Consider the following 25,791-nt stretch of genomic DNA (forward strand, 5'->3'; position numbering starts at 1 on the left):
CTCTTATTTTGAAACGCTGGCGTATTTCGTCGGCCTAACGACGTCACTTCCTCGAACGCGCATAATCAGGAAGCCGGTGCCATGTTATATTGGTGGAAATTGTGGGCGAAGTTCTGCCTAAAAAGTAGGATTTAACAAAACAAAAACAAAACAGAACGTGATTCAGATTCCGGGGGTGAGGATGGAGGTAAGAGTGGTTGGCTTTGAACATATTTCATGCGGAAATATAGGAGTTAATAAACTGTAACACAGGATGTTTGGTCTTCACAATCACAATGATGGCCTTGTTGAGCGGATCAGCTGGTCCGCTCTGATTTATAAGTGTCCCTTTATTGGAAATGCTGTTTCAAAATTCAGCTGAACTGCTTTTACGATTAAAGAGCGAACTTGTAGACATAACTTTTCGTCTTAACTGCTTGTTACCGTCGCTTGAACGCGGTTTAAAAATGACTAAAGTCCCCACCAAGGATCGGCCGGCTTTTAGTAAGTTACCTTATTTGAACTTTTACCGGTCATAACAAACATCTTTTAGATTAGTCACAAAATATGTTAGCTCGGATCCAACGAGGACGTGGATTAATTAATATCCCTGTTTAACTTTCAGATTGTGAAAGCGCTCCGACAAGCGGAATCTGAGAAATATCTTCCTTCTAATTTATTGTCGAGCCACAGTCCGTATGTAGCATTGGGATATCTGGCTCTGGTACCTTCTTAAAGGCGACTTCCGGTTCTTGCTTTCAAAATAAAACGATATATATATATATATATATATATATATATATATATATATATATATATATATATTTGGTGCAGAAACGTTTCACATCTTTAAATACTTTTTAATACAGTGAAATATTAAATGAGAAAATCAAATCATATGTGTTAGCTGTGTACGACCCAATGTACACTTAGGCCCAGCACAGGTCTGATTGAAATGATAAGAACCAACTTATGTTAAATGTGACACAATGTACGCCGAAAGATCTCAGATTCTTGTCCAATAGGATTCAAGAACAAATAAGAAAACGAGCCTGGAACGGGTTGCGGAGCAATTTTTAACTTGTGGGACTCCAGTGAGCCGCACAAATTGAGAAAACATGGAGTGGCTGGCCTCCTGATAATTACTCTGGGAGTGCACTGACTTCTCAACTGAGAGATCATGGAAGAAACCAAAAAGACAAATAAAGGATCCCATGCCTTTCCTGGCTCTTTTAGTTAACAGTAAGACAGAGTGGACAAAAAAATCCCCTGCAAAAAGACATATGTTCTGTAATACATCTTGATGAGCCCTAAAGGTTTTGGTGCAGTATTTTGTGAATGGACAAGACAAACATGGAACTTGTTCTATCCATCATACTAATGACACCAATATTCGAGCGTGGTAATGGTAGTGTGATAATCTGTCTCTGGATGGCTTGTAAAAATTGAAGCAATGACATTGTCTGATTTAAGTTTTGTGTCCAAATGGATTGTGATTGGATCTAACAAAGCAGAAACAAAAAGGGATTGTTTTTGAAATGGCCTATTCAAAGTCCTGGCTTGATTTTATGCACAATTTTAAACGGGCTGTTCGTGCTAAAAGAACCTCTTGTAAAGTTGATTTGCCAGTTGCCGTGTTGTTTATTTCTCTTTGGACCCATCCTCCCAGTTTTTTTTCTTTTCAACATTAATACATTTTTGTTTTCTGATTTCTTTTTGTTGATCACCATTAGGGAAGCATCGTGCAGAACTGTTGGTGTTTGTTTGTCCAGTTCATGCGGCTCGCTAGAACTGGAATCGAAATAGTCAGATCGACAAATTGGTTCAATTCAATATCAAAAATATGCTACTGATCCTGAAGGTAAATTAAATGTTGAATCTAGTGCATTAAAATCCCAACCCTTAAAGCTAATCATTGTACTAAGCATGTCAGGTTCAAAGTCGCTTAAATCCCTTTTCGTCCCAATTCTTGATGCGGTTTTGAATCCCAACAAATGGCTTTCGCTACAGTTATTTGTTTAAATCAACGTAAGCATTTAATTGTAACCAAATAAATTGGCCAAAGAGCGTATCGATTGTTCTGGGGGGAAAAATAAATAAATAAAAGTTATCTTTTTGATTTTATTTTGAAACCTCACATCCGGTTGTGCTTCCGCGTAACTTTACCCTGTCGTCCCGGATCCACGTCTCGGGAATCTATTGAGCATCCTAGCCCGGGCTAACACGTCGCAGACACGGCGGATCGCTCGGTCTTCCTCCGCCTGTCAGACACCTTGAACCGTACCCCCCACATACATACACACACCTCTCGCGGCTACGGTAACGTTTCTCTCGGTGGATACTCTCGGAGGGAGTCCGAATGAAACGCCCAGGGACGGACGGGCAGACAGACGGGCTCCGGGGCTGGCAGTGGCGGTCCGAGTACCGCAGCCTCGCGGTAGCGGTGTAGCCAGGCTAAAGGGCTAAAAGCCGCGGTGTGGGACAAGTCAGCAAGAACGACGGTTAACGGCCACGCTAACCCGGCGGCTAGCCTCGCGCGGCGGACCGGTTATTTTTGGCACTGCTGCCGGGGGCGACACATGCCTGGTGCTTCCCCCCGCGGAGCTGTCAGTGCGGACGGAGCGAGCAGATACAACTAGTGCGGCGGCGGGGGGAACTGGTATCCCCATTAGCAGCTACCTGAGGAGGCGTCCACAACATTTCGCTGCAAAACCAGACAAAGAGAAGCGACTGGTAAATGCTAAGGCCCAGCTGAAAACATGGACCTCAATTTTTACTCGGATTTAACAGACGGAACCGGGCAGCACGACGCTGATCCAGAGTTCTTGGACCCGCATGCCTTCAATGGATTTGACTCTGACAGCAAGGTGAAAGGAGATAAAACACAGTTCCTGCAGCAGTCAGTAACACTGTCACCTTTTTTTTGGGCCCCTGTTTTTATTATTTTTTACAACCAAAGCTAAACACCCAAGTGAAATACTAATATTTTTAGGAATTTTGTTTTTGTTATTGTTTAGCTTTTTTTCAACAAAAGCTAACCCATTATTTTTTTTATATCTAGACTGTCCAAGGTTTGGTAGCAGGAAAAATTTCACATGGTGCCATACCTATAGAATTCAACGCGTTTTGTATTATTTCAACATAGAGCAAGTTTTTGTAAGTTGAGCAAATTTTGAGTTATACTACAGATTTCCAACCTGGACTTTAACTGAGCCATCTTAGCACACAAATATGCCTTAATAGAAACTATTGTCACAAATGGCAACAAGACACAAATCGATGTCAGGATGATTTCTGGGTGACAAAAGTCTTCAGTCTCAACTAGCCCCGTTTTTTTTATTTTTGGAGGACAATTCTGTATACAGATAGGTCATAAGTCATTTTAATTCAGGTTCCTCTTGTTTTTGTTATTTAGTTAAAATGTCTTCCTGTTGCAGTGTTAAAAGTTGCTTGGAATTTATTGTTTATTGATCTTTGAGAATGTGTTCTTGCATTATTTATGCTATTGTCTTTATAAAATGGTCTAAAAATACAGTATATATTTCTATTTTATCGCAGTAAATTCTGGGGCAATTTATCGTCCTGAAAAATTTGGTCTAGGAAAGTTTGTTAGTAGCCCTGTCACGATAACAAAGGATTTGTTTAGCCCTGTTAGGGGTAAAAAAAATAAAAATATTACCAGATACAAAACCAAAAAAGATTTTTAAATCTTTTTTTTTTTTTTTTTTTTTTTGAACAGGCAGTGTAGTTTGACGTGGACATTGCATTCATGGTATTTAATTTATAATATACTTGCAAATATCGCATCCTAGCAGTTGTTTGCAGTATGACACATGTTAATATGCAACTTAATATTTGAAATTTGCTGAATTAAAATCCACTCTGTATTTCTGTAAGTCAAAGTTAACACTTTTTTTATTTGTTTGTTTTGATTCCTGTAAAAATAAAACAAAACACAAAAGCCAGGATTAGTTTGTCATAAGGGAAACTTGTGGCCTGTAACTCAGTTTTCTCCTGTGTGTTTCAGTTCCCCGGTGGCAGCGAAAACTACCTGTCGATCCCTGGGTCCGGCCATCCCTTCCTCTCTTCCTCCGAGGTACGGGCTCTGCTGACCATCTACGAATGATCAGAACAAGACGCAGCTTTTATCCTGACGCTCCCAAGCTATGTTAGACGCCTCAAAAAGCCAAATCTGAATGCTGTTTTTGGGGATTTTTTTGCACTCTGTGTGAGTCGTCGGGTGCAAAGTTAGAATCAACAATTTCTCACCTGAGGATTACTTTCATATGTCTGAGTCGTGGCCTGTCCGAGGTGTTTTCTCCGGATCAGTTTGTGTAGTCCAGATTCAGACGTGTGGCTTCCGTGTTCTTCTTCTGTGGGTTTAAAGATGTCGCTTCAGAGCCCAGGCTTGGCGCTGTTGGCAGGATGAAAAAAATACGACTGAGGTTGGAAGTAAAATGAAGATGAGAAATTGTTTGTTTTGAAGTAATGTAACTATAACGAAACAATATTCAAATTAAAAACGGATAAAAGCAATGTAAATGAATTTGTGAATTTCAATATGGCCAATTTCATCTAAAGATAAAAGAAGAAAAGACAGTGGGAAGAAGATGACTTAATTCAGACTCAAAACTCCTTAATGACCTAAGAACAGGATAATTTTATTTCAGAAGATGATGAATCTGAGACCAGATTATGCTTTCTGGAGAGTAAACTCAAGTTAATGCTGTTCAGTTTCATATTTTTAGGTATTTTTGTGCTCTGAGCACATTGTTTTGGATTAATGTGGAGCCATTCAGAATGTCTCCTTTTGTTTCTCAGGGGTTTAATCTGTTTTTATAAATGTTCTCATATTTTTACTCTGCAGATATGTTTTTGATTTTTTTTTAATCTCAGAATTTTGTAGAGATTTGCTATTAAAAGCAGAGAGATTTTTGATTGATGCACTGTACAATTCAGTACTAATGAGTGGGAGATTTGTCAGAGCTTCAGTAAAAATGGGATAAAAATAATTAATCCCGTTCAGGGCTTCGGTCCAAGGCTCTAGAAATAATCTGCACGTGATGAAGAACGGTTCATACTTGCAGGAGGCATGGACTGAATTCGTGTGTGGGAGTGAGAATTGGAGTTTTCACACTTGACAGTTCAGTATACTTGGTTAATTTGGGAACAAAAATTGCAACGTTTGTTACATTTTCAGCTGCTGAGGTTCAGTTTCCTGCCACACTGTCAAATGACACAAACCCTTTGAAAAAGCTGTTCCCCTCTTCGCCTGTAGGGGCGCTGCTCCAGGAAATTCCCCTGAAGTTTCCAACTTGGACAAATGTTTTGTGTTAAGGTTTAAACAAAACTGCCTCAGATTGCCGTTTGGTTTTTTGACGGCTAGTTTTTTTGATATTGCACGCAGAGATGGAACTAATTTTGGTTTTACAGAAGAATCCCTACATGTATTTGTTTTTGACCAAAATAAAGACATTTCTGCCTTCTCTTGTTGCCTTTTCGCCTCTCCAGACGTTCCACACCCCCAGCCTCGGCGATGAGGAGTTCGAGATCCCGCCCATCTCTCTGGACCCGGACTCGGCGCTCACCGTGTCCGACGTGGTGTCTCATTTCAGCGAGCTGTCGGACGCCAGCGGCTCAGATGGCGTGGGGGTGCCGGGGAACGCCGTGGTGGAAGGGGACGACCCGTCCTTCGCCGCCCCCTATGTCGGCGCTCCCTCGCAGGGCTTGGAGCACCTGACCCTGGGGGTCATGAACCAGTCGGGAGGAAGCGCTCTGCTTGGCTCCTCGTTAGGGATGGTGAGGAGTTTTAAAAAAAAAAAACATTATTCTAAAGATCTTTTCTACCTTTGTTCACTCCTGTCGGTTCGATCCGTTCCTCAGGATCTGGGCCACCCCATTGGATCTCAGTTCAGCAGCTCCTCTCCGGTGACCATAGACGTCCCTTTGGGTGACATGGGCCAGGGGTTACTGGGGTCCAACCAGCTCACCACCATCGACCAATCAGAGCTGAGCGCTCAGCTGGGGCTCGGTCTAGGAGGAGGCAACATGTTGCAGCAACCCCAGTCGCCCGAGAATCCGTTATCGGCAACGGCGTCGCCCACCAGTTCGCTGCAGGACGATGACATGGATGACTTTAGACGGGTGAGTCTGAATCTTCTAAAATTATCCAGGATTTCATTTAGGATACTTTATAAAAAAGTAATGGTGGACTGGGAGGTTGTCATGATGCTGCTGATTAAATACCGTCATCAGGGAGATTTCAAGACGTCATTAAACTTTGTGGATTAAGGCCAAACTATATTAAGTATGTCTACTGTCATTGAGATGCCACATGCGTTAACATCAGGGTCTAAAAATGCCAGGCTTATAATACACTGGCAAACGTTGAAAAGTAGGTGCAGTGGCTTTTATTGATTGTAGCAGAGCGCCACGATCAATTCATGTCGAAGAAATCCTGTGATTAGTTTCATCTCAGAACTTTCCAGACTGATCATTGTCCTCCTCCCGCAATCAGAGCGTGCTTGTCGAGTCTCCGGTGTCTCTGGCTGTTTCGCCCGGCGTCATCTCACTCGATCCCTCCATGTCGGAGTCCCCCGTCTCTGCGTCCACTTCGAGTGTCTCCTCAGCCGTCGGACGGAAAGGAGCAGCGGCACCAGCAGGTGGAGGAGGAGGAGGAAAGAAAGGGAGGAAGAAGAAAGACCCCAACGAGCCTCAGAAACCCGTGTCGGCCTACGCTTTGTTCTTCAGGGACACGCAGGCGGCCATTAAAGGCCAGAACCCCAACGCTACGTTCGGAGAAGTCTCTAAGATTGTGGCGTCCATGTGGGACAGTTTGGGAGAGGAACAAAAACAAGTAGGAGGACTTTTTGTCTTTTCCGCAATCGAATATTTGGATCAGACTTGATTTGTGCTGTTGACTGTTTTGACTTTCCTCCAGGTTTACAAAAGGAAAAATGAAGCAGCAAAGAAGGAATACTTGAAAGCACTATCAGAGTACAGAGCCAACAAAAACTCCCAGGTTAGTCTGAGCTGGAGTAGGACTGAAACTATCAATCGATTATTGGAATGATGCTCAACTAAGGTTGAGCATCATTCCAATTTGCAGTCTGTATTCACTGGAGAATACAGACTGCAGACTCAAAAAATGAAGGCATTTGTTGATGCAACATACTCAAAAGCAAGTCAGGAGGTAGTAACTGCTAAAAATATACTTAAATTTTGAATTTGAAAAAAACTCTGGAAATAGCAAAACATTTGACATTCTTGAGATGTAAAAAGCTTTGGGTGCAAGGGGTTAATGCCCCGTCAGACCGTCAGTCTGATGGGTATTCCTCTAGTGAACGGCGTTCCCTAGAGGAATGCCGTTTTCACATTTTAGGCAATACAAAGTCTGTTATCTTATTTAAGAAAGGAATTGAAATATTTGCTTATTTGCATCTTTTAATGTGTGCAAAAAAGCTTAAATGAAAAACACGCAGAATGTGCTCCATTTTTACATCCGATTGGTGGTCACAAAAGATTAACGTATTGCTTATCACGATTAATCAATAGCTAAAATAATCATTAGAATCAGCCCTGCTTTTGAAGGGATGTGAGAAAAATTCTTGCTTTTTGTAAGCAGTTCTTTTCTCCTCAGGCTCCCATTGAAGTCATGGAAACCGAACCGTCGCCACCGCCCGCTGCCCTCGCTCCTCCTCCTGCTCCTCCTCCTCCTCCGGTGGTCACGCCCGCCTCCACTTCCACCCCGCGACCCTCCAGGTCCCAGCACTACAACCCCGAGGAGAACACCATCACCAACATCTGCACCTCCAACATCATCCTGGACCTGCCTCACGTCACCACGCGGTCCCGCACCGGCGCCAAGCCCTCGGCCCCGGCTCCGAGCCCCGCCCCCAACCCTCCCACCGTCACCAAGATCATCATCAAGCAGACGCCGCTTCCGTCCGGCGGCGTCTCCATCACCAGCACCACTGCTTCCTCGCCGCGCCAGCCGCCCCCGCTGCAGCAGATGCAGAGCACCCCGCCGCCGCCCAGACTGCAGCAGGCTCCGCCCCCTCTGCAAGCCAAGCCTCGGGGCGGGGGCGCGGCCACGGCCACCGCGCCGCCTCCCCTGCAGATCAAAGTGGTTCCCTCGTCGCGGCAGCAAGACTCGGCCACGCCCATCATAGTGTCGGCAGCCGGCGACGGCAGCAGCACGTTGACGTCCCCGTCGGGCGTGACGGTGGATGTGGGGCAGCCGGACGCCGTGGTGATGGCAGGGGAGGAGGTGGCGGAGGCGGAGGAAGGGGTACGCTGCAGTACTTTGAATGAGTCCCTGAGTTATTCTGCATGGTTTAGATGTTTTCGTCTCTCTGTCCGCTGCTCCAGATGGAGGTGGAGGTGAACGTGACGCCGGGTCTGAGTGTGACCGCCGCGCAGGCCCCGACCATCTGCGTGCGCGCCGGCTGCAACAAGCCGGCGGTGGAGAGCGAAGACTGGGACAAGGAGTACTGCAGCAACGAGTGTGTCGCCACACACTGCAGGTATTTACACACATCGCAGGAAAGATAAATCAGTTTGTTGTTTAGCGTTTAAGCGATTAATCATGATTATTTGAAATGAATTGCAATTAATCAGGTTCATTTACCAAATGAAGATTCTCTGCGATTAAGCGTTTTATCGATTAATTCAATTTACTGAAAGCAGAACTTAAACCAGAAATGTACAAAAATATATACATCTTACATCAGATGATGAAAACCTCCTTTGTAAATATGTTTTACCCAGAACTATTGTGACATAGTCTTAAGTTAAACCTGAAATTTTATCATTTTGTTCTTCCTTTTTTATTATAAGGACCTGAAATAAATGCAGTAAACATGTCGGGTAAATGATCTTGTCATTAACGGGTCTTGAAATTATTCCAGGCTGACCTCAAGTGAAATACTTGCATAACATTTCAATTCAACACAGGTCGTAGCTCCAAGTCTGACTCCATAGAAAGTAAGACATAAAGTCAAAACCATTTGCTGTTTGGCTAAACGACAAAAGTCTGCTTTCTGAGGGTAAATAGATGTTTAATTACGGGGTGCATGGATTTATCGGCCAGCTGATTTATCGCTGCCAATTTCCTTAATTTTGAGAGACGGCTGATTTTTACAAATGAAGCCAATCTTGAATAAGAAGTGAAGTTTCCTTCTTTCTGGTTAGCAAATCTTTTTTCTACGATATCTCACTGAGATCATTGGGGAAATAAGGAGGTTCTGATTCTGTTTTTTTGCACTATTTTCATCGGACCCGCTTATTTGGATAAATCCCCACACACAAAACGTTGACATTACGTAGCACCCAGGGTAGCATTACTTTTTCTAAACATCCCAAAATCCTCAGCCACGACTGAACAGAAAACGTCTCTGCTTGATGTTTGTATCATTGTTGCCATCTGCTGGTGAGTCGTGGCTACTTCAGTGTTTATGTTGGTGTTTTGTGGGTAGAAATGTTTATAAGAAGAGAGATGACTTGTATAATCTGCTTGCTGGGGAATTGAATTAGTTTAATCCGAGTTTTTTCAATGTATTCCGGCTAAGAGTATCAGGATCACCAAGTCATTTTAATCGTGTTTTACTTTCAATACCCTCCCCGCCCCCCGCTGTTTCTTCTCCACAGAGACGTGTTCATGGCCTGGTGCGCCATCCGAGGGTCAAACTCCACCACCGTCACATAGAGAACGGAAACGATGCTACACAAACAGGACTAAATACTACGAATGAACTGCAAACAAAACACGTTTGACTGACTCAGGTGTCGGCTCCTAAATGGTTCGTTGTTGGTTTTTTTTTTTTTTTTTTTTTTTTTTCTTTTTCTTACGCTCACATCATCTCGGGGACAAGAACAAAGACCTCACAGTGGCAGGAGGGTGGAAGTCGCCTCCGGTTTCCTGTTTGCAAGCACTGGATCTGTTCACACAGACGGATGCGGACAGATGGCTAACGCTGCTCCACGTATTTCATGTTGATCATGTATTGTGAATTGGAAAAAAGAAAAATGAACTTGATAAAACCAGGAGCATTTTATATGAATATGGCGGTGTTCTTAATTATTTTCGGAAAAGAAAAAAATAAGGAAAATGACATGTGGGCGGGGGGCTGCTAATGCATTTATTTTATTCATCTGTGCTTTTCCCTTCACTCATACAAGGACGACGGATCATCGTGAACAAATTCTAGGAGTTTTGGACGATTCGATCGTCTTGTCATCCGCGCAAATGTAGACATTTGGGAACCGACAACCACGCCAAGCACAAACCATCTCAAGATCGTGCAAGAAGGAGTTAAACATGGCGTGTGAAAAGAGAACCTGCCAGAAATGGAATTCTGTCAAACACATTTTTAAAAGACAATTTGTGACCAACTTTCCATAAGTGAACGGCTGCTGGTCAGAAACACAAAACTGGTGCTAACGTCTGCTTCCCCCTGTACATTTGAGCTCTTGGAACGTGTGCTGCGTAGTTTGCATATAAAGATTTGTGATCATTTCTGGATGAAATTAGAAATACCATTATGGAATAAACACACCAGCTCTAACAGCAGCATTTGCTGTAAAGGGAATACATTATAAATTTTATTTTTGTTTCTTTTAATGAAAAGATTCGACCCCATTAAAGTAATAAATGTGACTGAGTATTAGGGCCATTGCAGATTGAAAGAAATTTAATTTTTGCCCAAAAATCTCAAATTTACTATGCAATTTTTTTGAAAAGATGAAAATTTGCAAAAGTCAAATTCTGAAATCTTAGAAATGTACAAGTTAAAATTGTCTTTTTGAGAAAATTTTTCTAGCAAATTTTAGACTTTTTAACCCTACAATGCTCATTTAGACCCCACAAGCTTTTTACAATAAGTTTGTTTATTTTTTTGGGTGGGGTGGGGTTTCGGGAACTGACGGTCTGACGGGACATCGACCCCTCGCACCCAAACTTACCTGCTTCCCCGTTGTCTGACTGTGACAGCCGCTGTGGTGCTACTGAGTGTTGTGCTAAGACCGCCGGGGTTGAACTGAAAAATGTCAGTTTCCTGGCAATCTCAAATTTTTGGCAGAAATGTTCTCCTCCATTCTTTCACCTATCCACAATGGCCCTAACACTCCATAAAAATCAGTGGCAGGTTGACTAAGAAATAAAAGAATTAAGTTGCTTCCAAAAAAAAAAAACTGTTTCCAGATGGATAAAGCGATTGGTGTGGTCTATTGTAGATATTATGGCAATGTTTTTAATTATGAAATAAAAATATTTTACGTTATAATATAACATTTATTTTTATTACACTTTGGTGTTAACTTTGTTTTAGTTTTTACTATTTTCCCAAGTTATTTAGATTATTTTATTTAGACAAATCACAAAAATTAGAGACTTCAACAACCAGAAATATAAAGAAATACAAGAAATGAATGATCTATAACTTGAACAGAAGATAACTGGTTTTGAATTTCATTTATTTCAAGGAATAAAATTAAGAACGATGGCGAAAACCATAAAAAAATCAATCAGTAAAATATATTTTTTAAAAGGAATATGTTTATGGAGGATGGAGGATTTTAAAAGAACTAGAAGCGATTGTTCCTCCAGTTAGCACAAACTTTTAGACATTTGTAGAAATGGACAAGTTGAAACTAACGGAAGCTACACATAAATACATTTTTAATTTACAAATCATGTTTTAAGACAAAACTTAAATCTAGGTAGATGTGCTGTTATCTTAATATGTGAACTGCAGTTTCCCTTAAAAATGATGGTGAGCGTCTGACTTCGCAGTTTGTATCGCGAGATTGACGTCACCAGATCCATTCAACGATTGTGGCGGGAAAAATCTACAACGCGCAGTGGCGGGAAAACAAAAGAAAAAAACAGCAACGTGGTTAAGAGGACAGGGGGCGCTGTTGTGCGGCGTGTACTACAATGCGCCATAAAAAACAAATATTAGTGACCGACATAACGGGGAGGAGAAAATGGTTTACTTAAATGACTGTTTTTATCAAATAAATTAAAAGAATAAAGTGCAGTCAGGTTGCGTGAAGTTTTATAGCGATGTTTATGATAGCGATGTGTTAAAACGCGAAGGGGGAGGGAAAAGGAGCGCAGGAAGAAACGAGGGAGGGGGCAACAAGGAGTTAATTACGACAGGGGGAGGATTTACATTACACTATTATGCACGTTTTTAAGTAATAAAGCTTATAGCCTCATTTTTTTAGTTACATGATTGCTTGATTTTAAAAAAGGGGAAAAAAAGGCCGTCAGTGAAATTATAAGGCAGGCTGCAGCATCTCTCCGTGGTGTTTGGATCTCGGCAGGCGTGGAAAGGGAAGAAGTGCGTTGTTGTTGGTTGACACTCGCCGTCATCGATATCCGGCCTACTGCGAGGCGAAGCCGGGAGCTGGAGTTTGCAGAAAGGGGGACTCGCCATGGCAGTAAACCTGGACAAGGAGGCTTACTACCGCCGAATCAAGAGGCTGTACAGCAACTGGAAGGTGATTGTTGTCGACGTGACGCGCGTGTCGGAGTCAGGGAGCCTGGTGGAGTTTACTGTAGTTGTAAAAAGTGAGCTGCTGCTGCTGGCGAACCGCTAAGTTAGCCCGTGGTTTCTCTATGGCGAGTGTTGGCGTGAACGTGTTTGAGCCCGCGACCCCTAAAAGCCAGCGCGGCATCAGTAGTAGCTCTGCTTCCCTGATACACGCCATGGAGCCCCCTCGCAACTTTCTGAAAACTACCCTCTTGTCCTATCTACCCGTCAGAGTGGCTAGCTGCCTCATGTTAGCACACCAGCACTCACATTCCCCACGTTAGCTAGCCTGCTAGCCGAACGACCTGAACTGCAATGGTGTTGCGGCTGCTGCCTTGATAAACAAATCACATCAAAGCCCTACAAATGCAGCAAATTGTCCACATGGGTCCCGCGGAGCTACAGGACATGAAGCAAACCGCGGATATATTTAGTTCCTGTCGGTTTACACCTCCAGTGTTAACAACATGCTAATGTTAGCTGGCTGATTAGCATCTCGATAACGTCAGCATCCTAGTTACATGGCCAGGGACGACTGTGGGTCCTTTCATTTGGTTTCCGTAATGCAGTTTAATGAGTTCACAGTCTTTCACTGCTAGTTTTGTTGCAACATTTTTAAAAAAAGTCGTCATTTTTTTCTTTTTTTGACTACCTAAAAGTGAGGGAGAATGTGGCGGGGTGAGCCTACGGTGTTCATAGTCTCGAGCATTGATTTGATTCAGCACTCGTCCTACCCCGGCTGTTGATATGCACTGCCAGCCAGCTGGCTGAAAATACCCCCCATGAATTGTGAAATTGTAATAGAAAAATAGGAGCTACCCTAACTAATTTTTTGTGTGTCTCTTGTCTTCATAGAATAGGATGAAAATTGCCCTCATTAGCTACTCATCAACACGTCTCAGACTTTTTATATTACATATTGTGATTATGAAAGGTTCCCCAATGGGTTTCAATAAACTAGAAAGAAAAATGCCAGAAAACTCGTTAAGTCCGGTGGTTGTAAAAGAAAATCAAACTTAAATAAGAGATGCTAAGCCTGTTTTAGGCACAAGTAAAGCCTGGCGGCCTGCCAGGCTTATAATACACTGGAGGAAACCCTGAATGCCTTGGCAATGTTTGGAATATCCCGCTTATTTTCCCAAATCCCAATCAGATCATTCAACTTGGGCATTCCCACATCCAAGCTATGACTTTAAGCACAAATCAAATGCAGGATCACTCTATGAAGACCAGAGCTGTGTGCAGTAAGAATGTGTCTTGCAAAACATTTGGCTTTATGTCATTATTTTAACTCAGACTCTTTAATAGTTGATTTTTATCATGAAGTTGTATCATTCGGCTTCGTCACCTTGTCCGTGTGTGTTTTCCAGAAAGCGGAGGATGAGTTCGGTAAGGTCGACGCCATTGTGGTTTCCGTGGGAGTTGATGAGGAAATTGTGTACGCCAAGTCCACAGCCATACAGGTGAGCGCAGGCCTCAACAACCAAACCCTGCGGGATACCATCAAGCGACTGTTTAGGACTCTTAACACAATCTCTGCGAACAAACTTTCAATCTTATCTCTAAATTACAGCTTAGCTCAGGTCGAAGCTCCGCTCCTGTTTTCTTTAAGCTTTATTTTCATTTAGTTTGTTGTGTTTGTTTAATTGATTATCAGCTGTTTTGTTAATTTTCTTTAGAAAGCCTTTTCCCATCCGTCCACGTTAGTCCTTGTACCAGATCACACATATGTGCTATTTTTAAAATATTTGTTTTGTTGCTGCAGACCTGGCTGTTTGGCTACGAGTTGACCGACACCATCATGGTGTTTTGCGAAACCAAAATAATTTTCCTGGCCAGCAAGAAGAAAGTGGATTTCCTCAAGCAGGTGGCCATAACTAAAGGCAACGAGAACGCTAACGGAGTGCCACCCATCACGCTCCTCACCAGAGAAAAGGTAGCAGAGATGTCTGCCTGGTTAATGTTTAATGGATTAATTATTATTATTTTTATGCAATTGGAGTTTGTTCTGTGGTTTCATCATGAACAGTCTCGGTGTTGTACAGACAGTTGTTTTTGCAACGATTGAGGTAAATTTGTACATCATTCCCGAATTTTGGGGGTAGTCGGATTTTCACCAGCCATCGCAACTTTTCCAAAAAAAATCTGACCAATCATCTTAACGTTTTCCGTATTTCCTACTTTTCCGACTTCACTTCCTGTTTCGTGACGTGTTTTGAAAGCCATAAATGTCAGATGAAAACGCCGTGTGTGTCGAAACGGTAACATTTGTCTGTCTTCTTTTGCAAAAAACATTTTGAAGTCTTAAGTTGAATGGCAGATGTGGATTTTTTTTTGTTTGTTTGTTTTTTGCACATTAGTCCCTCACCAGTATATGATTTTATTTGTATTATGAGTGCTGTTTTAAGAAGGTAGTTGAAAATGTTGTTTGCGTTTCAGAAATGAACTGTTTAAATCAAGTGTTTTTTTTTGGGAAGGTTATTTACAGAAATTTAAACAAAGGCAGTGTTATGGCAAAAGTAAGGCCAAAATAAAATAAAAAATGGAAACTTTTTGAAAAAAATGCCACAGAATTAGTAGTTTCAGGTTGCAACAATCACAAAGAACATAAAAAAAATTCTGGAGAGACTTTAATAAAAGAAAGCTACGCTCAATAATAAGCTGCTATAACGAGAGTAGACTGTTGAGCTTGAAATTAAGCCCATTGATTTGTGAGTATTTTGTTTTATAACCTGCAAATCCTGTGCCGTCACAAACCACCATGTCTCTTGTGCCTCGCCTCTTCCAGAACGAAAGCAACAAGGGTAACTTTGACAAGATGATCGAAGCCATCAAGGGCAGCAAAGAGGGAAAGTCGATAGGCGTGTTCAGCAAGGACAAGTTCCCCGGGGAATACATGAAGAGCTGGAACGACGCGCTCACCGCAGAGGGGCTGGACAGGGTGAGGCGGCGTCCACACGCCGAGCCGTTCGCCAACTAGAGCCAGGCGACGCGTCGTTTGCTCAACGTTTGGGTTTGTGTGGCGCAGGTGGACATCAGCGCCGTAGTCGCCTACACGATGGCGGTGAAGGAGGACGGAGAGCTCAACCTGATGAAGAAGGCGGCAGCCATCACCGGAGAGGTTTACTCCAAGTTCTTTAAGGAGCGGGTCATGGAGATCGTCGACGCAGATGAGGTGAGGAGATCGACGGCGTTGACATCTGCGTGCGTTTTCACGGATCCCTCACTGGCTCTGAGTCTTGAATTTGCTTTCTTGAGTGACATTACCACTTTAGATGCACTGGGCTTTTCCCCCAATGTAGTATAAGACTGGTGGGCTGCCAAGCTCAGAGACCCTTTCTTTCTCAATCCGGAGATTATTCAAATAAAAAACAGCCTGTGTAGAATAAAGTTAAACACTTCCCTAATTTGATGCTTCTGGCTTCAAGTTGTTACTCTTACCAACACTGACCTTACAGTGTGGTTCTCCTGGACGTTTCTCTTTAATCCTCCGTTTTGCTCTCGTCATCAGAAAGTGCGTCACAGCAAATTAGCCGAGTCGGTGGAGAAAGCCATAGAGGAGAAGAAGTACCTGGGTGGGGCCGACCCGTCCACGGTGGAGATGTGCTACCCTCCCATCATCCAGAGCGGCGGCAACTACAGCCTGAAGTTCAGCGTCGTCAGGTAGACCGTCTTCCCCTCTGCAGGGAATCATTCGTTTCTGCCGTTTCACGCTACTTTGCGGCAGAACTAAACGTGAACCACAAACCGAAAAGGGGCGATGGAGTCGAAGGACGTAGTGTACGAATAAGGCCACTAGATGTCGCTCCAACCAATTGGATACCTGCCTGTTTTCTTTAGATGATGCTGACTGCTGTTAGCTGAAAGCTAAGATTTGTTTTTCTGATTCACTAAACTTCTCCAACTTCTGATTCTGCGATGACAGGCAGTATTTAACCCATCACTCCTCCCCGTTTTATTTTTCTCTTCACCAGCGACAAAAACCACATGCACTTTGGTGCCATCACGTGTGCCATGGGGATCCGCTACAAGTCCTATTGCTCCAACCTGGTGCGCACGCTCATGGTGGACCCCTCTCAGGAGATGCAGGACAACTACAACTTCCTGCTGCAGGTGGAGGAGGAGCTGCTGAAGGAGCTGAAGCACGGTGAGTGTCTGGAAATGCTCCGCGCTTCTCTGTCATTACAGCTGAAACGGTAAAATCGTAAACCGGCGACATCTTTTTCCTCCGCAAGGCGTGAAAATCTGCGACGCCTACAACGGCGTCATGGAGTACGTGAAGAAAGAGAAGCCGGACCTCGTGGCGAAGCTGACGAAGAACCTGGGGTAAAGGCAGAGCGGCGTCGCCTCCTCTCAGCGCCGCGTTCATGCACCTTCCACTCGCTCACGTCTGTGTTTTCTTCTCAGCTTTGCCATGGGCATCGAGTTCAGAGAAGGCTCTCTGGTGTTGAACGCTAAGAACCAGTACAAACTGAAAAAAGGTGAGCGCATCAGCTCTACCGCTGGGTTTTACTGCACGGCCTCTTTGGTAATACCGGCTGTCTCCAACAGGCATGGTGCTGAGCATCAGCCTGGGCCTCTCCGACCTGACCAACAAAGATGCCAAGAAGGAGGAGCAGAAGTACGCCTTGTTCCTCGGCGACACAGTTCAAATCAATGAGGTGAGGTCTCTCTTTTGTTTCTTTATTTTTTTAAATATGGTTGTTTGATCCAGACTGCGACCTTTTTGTCTCAGTTAATCAGTTCGCCTGTGAATCCTTAAATTGTTCCTCGTTTAGTCTGCTTTAATCGAACTCTGACTCGATCGCCTAGAAAGTCCGGTTCGTTCGGCTAGGCGTGAACGCGTAATAAAAAGACTCCCAGAAAAGCGAACTCGGCCTCTGTTTCGGTTCGGTTGAAGTGAACTCTGGTGCGGTCCGAATGCCAAGCAGACCAGAGATCTCTCCAAAAACAGGAAGCGGACTGTAGCGCAGGGAATTCTGGCTCCTTTTTACAACTCTAGAGAAAGCAGGTCTTTTCTGAATTTCATAAAACTTAAAGTGAATAATTTTAAAGTTATTGCTGCTGCGTGACGTCATCATGAGTTTTTGTGTTTGATCTGAACCTGGGCGTTTTGTCTGGCAGGAAGAGGCCGCCACGATACTCACCCCCGTCAAGAAAAAGATCAAGAACGTGGCCATCTTCTTGAAGGCAGGTTTTCTCTTTGTCTCAATCTTCTTCTTTACTCTGAGTGAAAGAAATGGATCACCGGTAGACTTATCAATCGTTCTTTGTGTTTCGTTTTGTTTTGGTTAGAATGACGACGAAGAAGACGAGGAGGAGGAAGGCGATGACGCCGAGGAGCTGCTGGGGAAGGGCGCCCGGAGCGCCGCCCTGCTGGCAGACAGAACCAGAGTGAGTGTGGACCTCTGTGTTGTTCCTCACCTGACTGCTGATTTGGTGTTTGCTCTGTCCTGATGGTGTGAATGTCTCTGTACTCTATCAGCTACTCGGGAAGGTAAGTATTCGTTTTATCCTCAAATCTCATCAGCTGAACCGATTCAGTGACGTATATTTAAGAAAAAAAACCCCCGCTGATGGAAAAGACCGCCATTTTGATTTCAACAACTTTTACTTGGTTTTTGTGTTTCCGAGTGTTTTTTTTTTTTTTTTCCCCACCACATATCTCAATACAAGTCTGTTTTCTGCATGTATGTTGTTTATCATCTTAAAAACAGAATAATACTTCGGTTCCTTTAACCAGTGATTGTTTTTTTGTTTTATTCTGCAAATGACATGTAGAACGAGATGACGGCGGAGGAGAAGAGGCGCGCTCACCAGAAGGAGCTGGCCAACAACCTGAACGAGGAGGCCAAGCGGCGCCTGACGGAGCAGAAAGGAGAGCAGCACATCCAGAAGTGAGTGTTGGAAACGTTTCTTCCCCTCATAAATGTACCTGGTTCACCGTCAGGTCAATTAGTCGACTTCGATTTGTCCAATTAGGTTTGATTAATTGATTTAATCAAATTAACATTTGATTTAACAATTAATCGTGGTTAATCAAAAATCTGTTATTGATCATTAACATGTATCAAATTAGAATTTGATTAATTCATGTTATTGATTTATGAAAATTTTATTTTATTTTATTTGTTCCAAGATTTAATTTTTAGAAAATCTAGATTTATTTTATTTTTTTCCCCACAAATGCACTCTTTACGGTTTGCAGAATTCAGAGTGAGCGAAAGTGTGGCGATAAGAACAATGTTATAAATCTCAGCTTGATGAGTTTTGAAAAGGTTTTGAAGTTCACTGTGGGAAACGTATGTAAATCCTGACCCGTCCCTCCGTCTCCTCCCAGAGCCAGAAAATCAAACGTGTCGTACAAGAACGTCTCTCAGATGCCCAAAGAGAAGGAAATCAGGGAAATGAAGATTCACATCGACAAGAAATACGAGACGGTTATCATGCCAGTTTTTGGCATCGCCACGCCGTTTCACATCGCAACCATTAAGGTAGCCCCGAACTTTATGATTCATACTCCAGTGATTTTTTTTTTTTTATGAAATTAATCACTTTAATCATGCATCTGTGTCTGTTTTTTGATGTTTCAGAACATTAGCATGTCTGTAGAGGGAGACTACACTTACCTGAGAATCAACTTCTACGTCCCCGGCAGCTCTCTGGGACGACAGGAGGGAAACATCTTCCCCAATCCCGACGCCACGTTTGTCAAAGAAATGTGAGTATTTCTACCCAAACATAAAGCTCTACTGTCTGTTTGCTGCAGCTGATGATCATTTGATCAATTATTCAGACAGTTAATTGATTTATCAGATAAAATGTTGGCACATTCTGCAACTTTATCATTTAGTCACCTAGGAAATGCATAAAAAATGTAAGTCAACAATAGACAGTTTGGTTTTTCCAAAAAATTTTGCATTTTATTACATGTTGTTGCATAAAATCTAAGAAGATTCCCATTGGGAATTTGAATATATATTCTCTTAAATGTAAGAGAATATAGTTAGGACTTCTGCTTGATATTTGATGGATCGGATTCAGAAACTCTGGACTCGCCAGTGAAACACTGGAGGCTGTTAAACCCAAACCAAACATTTCGTCTGTAAGAGAATATATATTCTCTTACATTTATTTAAGTTAGTTATCTTTGTCTTAAATGTATACACACATTTTGTACAGTTTTGACTTAATTCCTGCTCCGAATGTGTCGTTTTCTTTTTTTTTTTACCAAATGATTGTTTGAGTCTGTGTACTCCAGTTAATCAATGAGTTCAGTAATTGATTCATCCATGAATCAATTAATCCAGAATTGAAACCTGCTGTTTTTCTATATTTTCTATAAAGTGGATCTTTCTCATATCGATGAGCTCGTTCGCCCCTCTCTCCTCTGCCAGCACGTACCGGGCGTCCAACCTGAAGGCCCCCGGCGACACGTCGGTGCCGTCCACCAACCTGCAGAACGCCTTCCGGATCATCAAGGAGGTGCAGAAGCGCTACAAGACGCGGGAAGCCGAGGAGAAGGAGAAGGAGGGCATCGTGAAGCAGGACTCGCTGGTCATCAACCTGAACCGCAGCAACCCCAAGCTCAAAGACCTCTACATCCGGCCCAACATCGCCCAGAAGAGGATGCAGGGCTCGCTGGAGGCGCACACCAACGGTGGGGAGGGCGGAAGCGTCGCGGCAGCGAGGGTCAGGGAAGCCGGACGGGACGAATGCTGAGTTCTGTCGCTTGTTCTTTTCCCCTCAGGTTTCCGTTTCACGTCGGTTCGCGGTGATAAAGTGGACATTCTTTACAACAACATTAAACACGCCATCTTCCAGCCGTGTGACGGGGAGATGATCATCGTCCTTCACTTCCACCTAAAGGTACACTTAGTAAAACGTAACGAGTCGGCAGAGGCACTCAACTTTATTTTAGCCGATATGATTCGTTTAATTATTTATTTTTGCCTGACAAGCTGCTAAATGTTGATTTTTCAAAGTAAGATGAGATCGATTTCTCATGCAAGGGTCGGCTGCTTGCAGATCACCCAAAATGCAGAAAATGGGTCCAATTTTTCTGGGGGGGAAAAAAAAAACTAAATCCAATTTTTAATTTTTTTTGTGCAAAACATGTCATTCAACTTAAAAACTTAAAATGGCTTCTGCATGTTTCTTGTGTAGTTTTTGAATTCTTTAAGGCTCCATTGAACAAATTTATCCTCAGTTTTAAGGACAGGAGTTGAGTCACTTTCTTACTTGCTGATATTTTCCTAAGTTTAATAAATTGGATCAAAGCCGCAGTAAAAGGTTTTGGAAAGACAAGGTTCTAAATTTTAAAACTTGGTTATAAAAAGGCAAATACTTTGTGTTGAACATAAGATTTTCTAAAAGTAGAGTGCAGTAAGAGGCAGCAGCTTTGAATGCTTTACTCCGTTTCCTCTTCCTTTTTTTGTGTCCCTTTTCAAAATAAAACCTGTTGGTTTCTCTTTCACAAATTCTCAAATTCTATCTCAAAGTGGTCGCTAATTACCAACGTCTAACCTCCGACCTTTCGGCCTGTCCCCTAGAACGCCATCATGTTCGGCAAGAGGCGCCACACGGACGTGCAGTTCTACACCGAGGTCGGGGAGATCACCACGGACCTGGGCAAACACCAGCACATGCACGACAGAGACGACCTGTACGCCGAGCAGATGGAGCGCGAGATGCGGCACAAGCTCAAGTCGGCGTTCAAGAACTTCATCGAGAAGGTGGAGACGCTGACGAAGGAGGAGCTGGAGTTCGAGGTTCCCTTCAGGGACCTGGGGTACGGAAACGGAAGGAGATGAATGTGGTTTGATAACCGGGAGGTGTGCTGACAGATGTTTGTCCTCAGGTTCCAGGGCGCCCCCTACAGGAGTACTTGCTTATTACAGCCAACATCCAGTTCCCTCATCAACGTTACAGAATGGGTGAGGACACTGAAAGTTTTTCAATCCAATTCTCGTCTTCTTATCATGTCAAATGTACTTTTTTTTGAGCTTTACATCATGTCATGATGATATTCCCTCGTCAATAACGTGTGCGGTGTTGCATCTTTTATGCATGCTTGGGAAATCTTGAAAACTCCATGGCAACCATCCAGCTGTGCAAAACACCTGGTTGGACCTTCAAAGACTTAAGCTTCTCCTCAGAGCTGCAGTTTCCAAGTCAATGGCTTCCGACTCGCCTTCTGAGTTCCTTCAGACTAGCCAGCAGCAATTAGCAAACACCTGATGAAACTGAGCATCTGCTGAATTCATTATAGCAGCTACTTCTCAGTGAAACGCTGCTAAAAATGTTATTAAAGGGTTAGGAGGAGCCATGTTGACAGGAGCTTTTTAAAGAGCTCAATTTCAAGGCAATAATTAGGAAGTCCTATTTCTTTCGAGTCACAAATTTGCAGAATTTTTCTAACAACTGACGCTAACAGTTATTTCAGTCGATTGTGCTATAAAATGGTGGCATGTGCCTGAAAAATGCATAATACTACCGGCCCTTAAAAAAATCTTCAGCACGGTTTTGTTTGAGTCTAAATTTCACTGCTTTCAGCCGCCGTTCGTGGTGACTCTCGACGAGGTGGAGTTGGTCCATTTCGAGCGCGTTCAGTTCCACCTCAAGAACTTTGACGTCGTCATCGTCTACAAGGACTACAGCAAAAAGGTCACCATGATCAACGCAGTGCCTGTCAACTCCCTGGACCCGATCAAGGAGTGGCTCAAGTACGACACACTTCAGCTGACCGCAGGATTTTATTTTTTCACTTTTTCACTGATTTTCTTTTTTTCGTTTCTTTTTCTTCAGCTCATGTGACATCAAGTACACAGAAGGAGTTCAGTCTTTGAACTGGACCAAGATCATGAAGACCATCGTTGACGATCCAGAGGGTTTCTTCGAGCAGGGAGGCTGGTCGTTCTTAGACCCCGAGAGCGAGGTGAGCTTGAGTTGCTTAAACGATTGAAACAACCGGATTCACTTTAGTTCTTCGATTCAGACTTACTTTATTATAATTGCACAAAGACACAACAGTCGCTGTGACTGTATAATTGCGCAATTTGAATTAAATAAATCCGTTTTATGGAGCCACGGTAATTAGGAAAAAAATGGGTGACATGTTGGCTCCATCAGAATTGCAAAACTTCAATGGAAATAAATTTTTTTCCCCACATCTCACACAAGTCATATAACCAATAACCGAGCGTCACTACTGCTGGAAACGACACAGAAAATGACAGGAAGTGTTTGGAGGGTCGTGTTTTTTAGTGACTTGCTGCATGAACAAACTTTAATTTTGTTTCTTCTTTTATGAAAACGCCTCCATTTTGAAACAGTTTTTTCAACATTAGCAGAATATCAACAAAGGTTTTGCACTAATTTGGAATGGAAACACAGCTATTGAAAATAACTAGAATAACCATTATCCAAGTCATAAAATATTGCAAAATACATGAAGCAGCAATCAAATTAATATTGAACTGTTTAGACGTTTTGGTTTTGACTTCATCCACACATCTTCCTTTTTGTTTTAGGGAAGCGGCGCGGAGGAAGACTCGGAGTCCGAGATGGAGGACGAAACGTTCAACCCATCTGCCGACGAAGAGGAGGAGGAAGAGGAGGACAGTGACGAAGACTACAGCTCGGAGACAGAAGACTCCGGTAACGGTAATATTGCTTCGTTGTTTGGCCAAGACTTTCCTCGCCACTCTTCAGGCACGGTTGAACTCAACTTCCTGTCTGGGTGCAGATTACAGCGCTTCACTGGGCAGCGAGGAGGAGAGCGGCAAAGACTGGGACGAGCTGGAGGAGGAGGCCAGGAAAGGTCTGTGTCTGCGATCCCGCCGCAAAAACACAAAATTTCACCAAGTAGTTTTGGTCCAGTGCATGTTCGACTGGCGGATTATTTCACTTATTCCTACTTTACAGGTGAAATAATCTGTAGCTACAGCGTTTTGATCGATATTTTTAAAAAATGATTAAAACAAGCATCTTGTATCTTGTTGAAAAATGCTTGTAGGTTAGTTTCGTCTTATTTCTGGTGTACTAAGATATTTCCACTAGAAACTAGACCAATATTACTTTGTAAGCGTTTGTGTTTCTGCAGTGTAGCTGCTATTGTTTGTTCGTTATCTTTAAGTCAGGTTACAGTCTTTGAATATTTCCATAACTTCCTGCACTGCAATGACAGCTAAGATCAAAATCCTTTGAAGTTTTAAAAATTCTTTTGAACTTCGGGTAAATAAGATCTGTTTTCCAAATGAAGGCTGTTTAGAGAGCACCAAGAGGGAGACTGTTGACCACAATCAACCAGTTTTCACCTTGATCTGCTGGTTGGAAACTCAAAAATGGGCTCTGATCACACTCTTCGGTGCGGCCACCGATACCGAGTAAAGAAGATTCTCTTACAGAATCAGAAAGATCAAACGTTTGCGAACAGCTTAGGCTGAAAATCGACAACGATTTCTGACCAATTGAAAGGACTGAAACATCGGTTGTTCTAGTAGCGAGATTACAAGCCGTTGTCTGGGCCGAATGGTTAAAGAAATAAATTTGTGGCGTAACTGTTTTTGATCTTCCTCAGTCATCAAGGTAACTAGTTTCTCTTTCCGTTCTGCAGCCGACAAAGAGAGCCACTATGAAGACGAGGACACTTCCAACAGGAAGAGGAAGGCACGCTCATCGGCCCCTCCCAGCAGTAAAAAGAAGCGGCGGTCCTAAACTAACACACACACACACACTCTCAAACACACACACACACTGCCAAACCCATTTTACCCTCCCGCCTTTTTTCTTTTACCCCTTCTGTGGCTATATTTTTTTCAAAATCACACACACATTTTCAGACAAGCAACCTGTACATAGACGTAGAAGGTCTCCCCCCATTTTTCTTCGTCTCTCTTTCGGGGGTCTGTGAAGTTACTCGTGACGACAAGAGAACCAGCAGTCACACTTCATTCAACAGCTTCTCATCATGTTCATTCCCAACTGACTCTGTTCTTCAGTCAGCTACTCTTTTTGGTTGTGTGTGTGTGTGTGTGTGTTCATGGGTTTTTATTGCAAGTTGTTTTCTGCTTAAGATGAAATTGGTTTCTTGATATGACGAATAATAAAAGACGGCCTGTCATCCCCTCTGCAAAGTGGTTTTATATGAAAACTAATCAATCTTCATCTCAACGCGTTTTCTTTCTTAAAATGTGATGACCAGCAGGAGCGTTCACCTTCCCTGATTGTTTTTGGTTTTCTAACGAGATTTGTAAAGCCCACGGGAACACACACACACACATGCACACACACATGCACGCACGCATACACCATCCTCCTCACACTTGTCCTACGTTTCCCTTTTTGTTGTATCAGAATAGATGTACTGTTGATTCTGAAAATCTGTTTTTTGTTTTTGTAATAAAATGAAAAGAAACTGTAGTTTGTTTTCCATTGGGTTTTCTTCAGCTTTCAAGTTCCATAAATGGGGTGAAGTGGCCAAGAAGTATTGAGTTGCTGATGGTGGATGAGGGAATTAGATTTCCACCTTCGGTGAGGCTGATGGGTGAGGTGAAGCAGGAAACGTCTGCCAGGATGAGGGAAATGAATTATGATGTTTGCAGATGATATTGTGTTTTGAGTGGGGAACTATTACTGGGTTACCGAATGCGTGTGCTTGAATGAAAGATGGTGAAGCTAGTAGCGGAAGGATACGTGTGAATACAGGGGCAGGCGAGTGGAGCAGCAGTGGAGCCGTTGCGCTTTCCACCCAATATGAGGTTATTACGGTAATTTCAGCCCCCCGCCGTGGCAGGAAGTGAAATGAATCTGAGGTGCTCTTTTAATAGACGGTAAATTGCAAAAATGATTTGCTAGATACTGAAAGTTCCTGTTGTTCTGGATATGTGGGAAAACATATTTACTCAGGACTTTCAAAGAACTTTGTACAATTAAAATAAGCAAAAATATCCAGGATGGAGGTTTGAAACTTAAAGGGATGAAGGAGGCCCACAATAAACAACCTAATGATTTAAAAAAAAAAAATTCACTCATTAATTGCTGCTCAGGTTCAAATGTCTTCATGTGAGATTCCTTGACTTCTTGAGCAAACCAGACTGTATTTTAAAAAACAAGATTCTGGTGAGTATCAGAGCTTCTTGTTACAAGTGGAAACTCAAGACCATTGCAGTGAAAACGCAAAACAAACTAAATTTGACATGTTTTTACTTAACCAAGAAACTCCAGCTCACATTCAATAAACAGAATCAACTGTTTCGTCTTGAAATAAAAGCGA

At 42.9% G+C, this 25,791-nt stretch overlaps 2 protein-coding genes across 3 annotated transcripts; both read left to right on the forward strand.

Annotated features, from left to right (window-relative positions):
* The first annotated feature begins 70 nt into the window (after positions 1–70).
* On the forward strand, positions 71–10,040 carry tox4b (TOX high mobility group box family member 4 b). 2 transcript variants are annotated; one of them, XM_055025207.1, is made up of 9 exons: positions 71–187; positions 4,007–4,075; positions 5,491–5,778; positions 5,863–6,123; positions 6,497–6,835; positions 6,920–7,000; positions 7,619–8,269; positions 8,350–8,504; positions 9,628–10,040. In XM_055025207.1, the coding sequence occupies exons 1-9, from the start codon at positions 182–184 to the stop codon at positions 9,683–9,685; spliced, it is 1,908 nt and encodes a 635-aa protein (XP_054881182.1). In that variant the 5' UTR covers positions 71–181; the 3' UTR covers positions 9,686–10,040. The 2 variants fall into 2 exon arrangements, with proteins under 2 accessions (XP_054881182.1, XP_054881181.1); XM_055025206.1 differs by lacking the exon at positions 71–187 and adding an exon at positions 2,200–2,846.
* A 2,199-nt stretch (positions 10,041–12,239) lies between these two features.
* On the forward strand, positions 12,240–24,938 carry supt16h (SPT16 homolog, facilitates chromatin remodeling subunit). The gene is made up of 24 exons (XM_055025205.1): positions 12,240–12,483; positions 13,886–13,978; positions 14,281–14,451; positions 15,304–15,456; positions 15,544–15,690; positions 16,027–16,178; positions 16,490–16,662; positions 16,751–16,841; positions 16,923–16,996; positions 17,067–17,176; positions 17,640–17,705; positions 17,811–17,909; positions 18,297–18,412; positions 18,856–19,009; positions 19,109–19,236; positions 19,913–20,175; positions 20,266–20,384; positions 21,068–21,306; positions 21,376–21,451; positions 22,071–22,240; positions 22,323–22,452; positions 23,048–23,180; positions 23,263–23,337; positions 24,133–24,938. Exons 1-24 carry the CDS (start codon positions 12,418–12,420, stop codon positions 24,231–24,233), a joined length of 3,099 nt encoding a protein of 1,032 aa, XP_054881180.1. The 5' UTR covers positions 12,240–12,417; the 3' UTR covers positions 24,234–24,938.
* The last annotated feature ends 853 nt before the right edge of the window (positions 24,939–25,791 follow it).

The sequence above is a fragment of the Poeciliopsis prolifica genome, unplaced genomic scaffold (assembly GCF_027474105.1).
Source record: "Poeciliopsis prolifica strain line A6 unplaced genomic scaffold, Auburn_PproV2 SCAFFOLD139, whole genome shotgun sequence".
Lineage (NCBI taxonomy): Eukaryota > Metazoa > Chordata > Actinopteri > Cyprinodontiformes > Poeciliidae > Poeciliopsis > Poeciliopsis prolifica.

What these genes read in the sequence shown, in the direction of transcription:
- supt16h (XM_055025205.1), top strand. Translation starts at nt 12,418, where the DNA reads ATGGCAGTAAACCTGGACAAGGAGGCTTACTACCGCCGAATCAAGAGG. An exon ending in GCCACGTTTGTCAAAGAAAT is followed by an intron (nt 19,237 to 19,912) that starts GTGAGTATTTCT and finishes CTCCTCTGCCAG; the next exon opens with CACGTACCGGGCGTCCAACC. An exon ending in GGAGGAGGAGGCCAGGAAAG is followed by an intron (nt 23,338 to 24,132) that starts GTCTGTGTCTGC and finishes TCCGTTCTGCAG; the next exon opens with CCGACAAAGAGAGCCACTAT.
- tox4b (XM_055025206.1), top strand. Translation starts at nt 2,739, where the DNA reads ATGGACCTCAATTTTTACTCGGATTTAACAGACGGAACCGGGCAGCAC. An exon ending in TGGGAGAGGAACAAAAACAA is followed by an intron (nt 6,836 to 6,919) that starts GTAGGAGGACTT and finishes ACTTTCCTCCAG; the next exon opens with GTTTACAAAAGGAAAAATGA. An exon ending in TGTGTCGCCACACACTGCAG is followed by an intron (nt 8,505 to 9,627) that starts GTATTTACACAC and finishes TCTTCTCCACAG; the next exon opens with AGACGTGTTCATGGCCTGGT.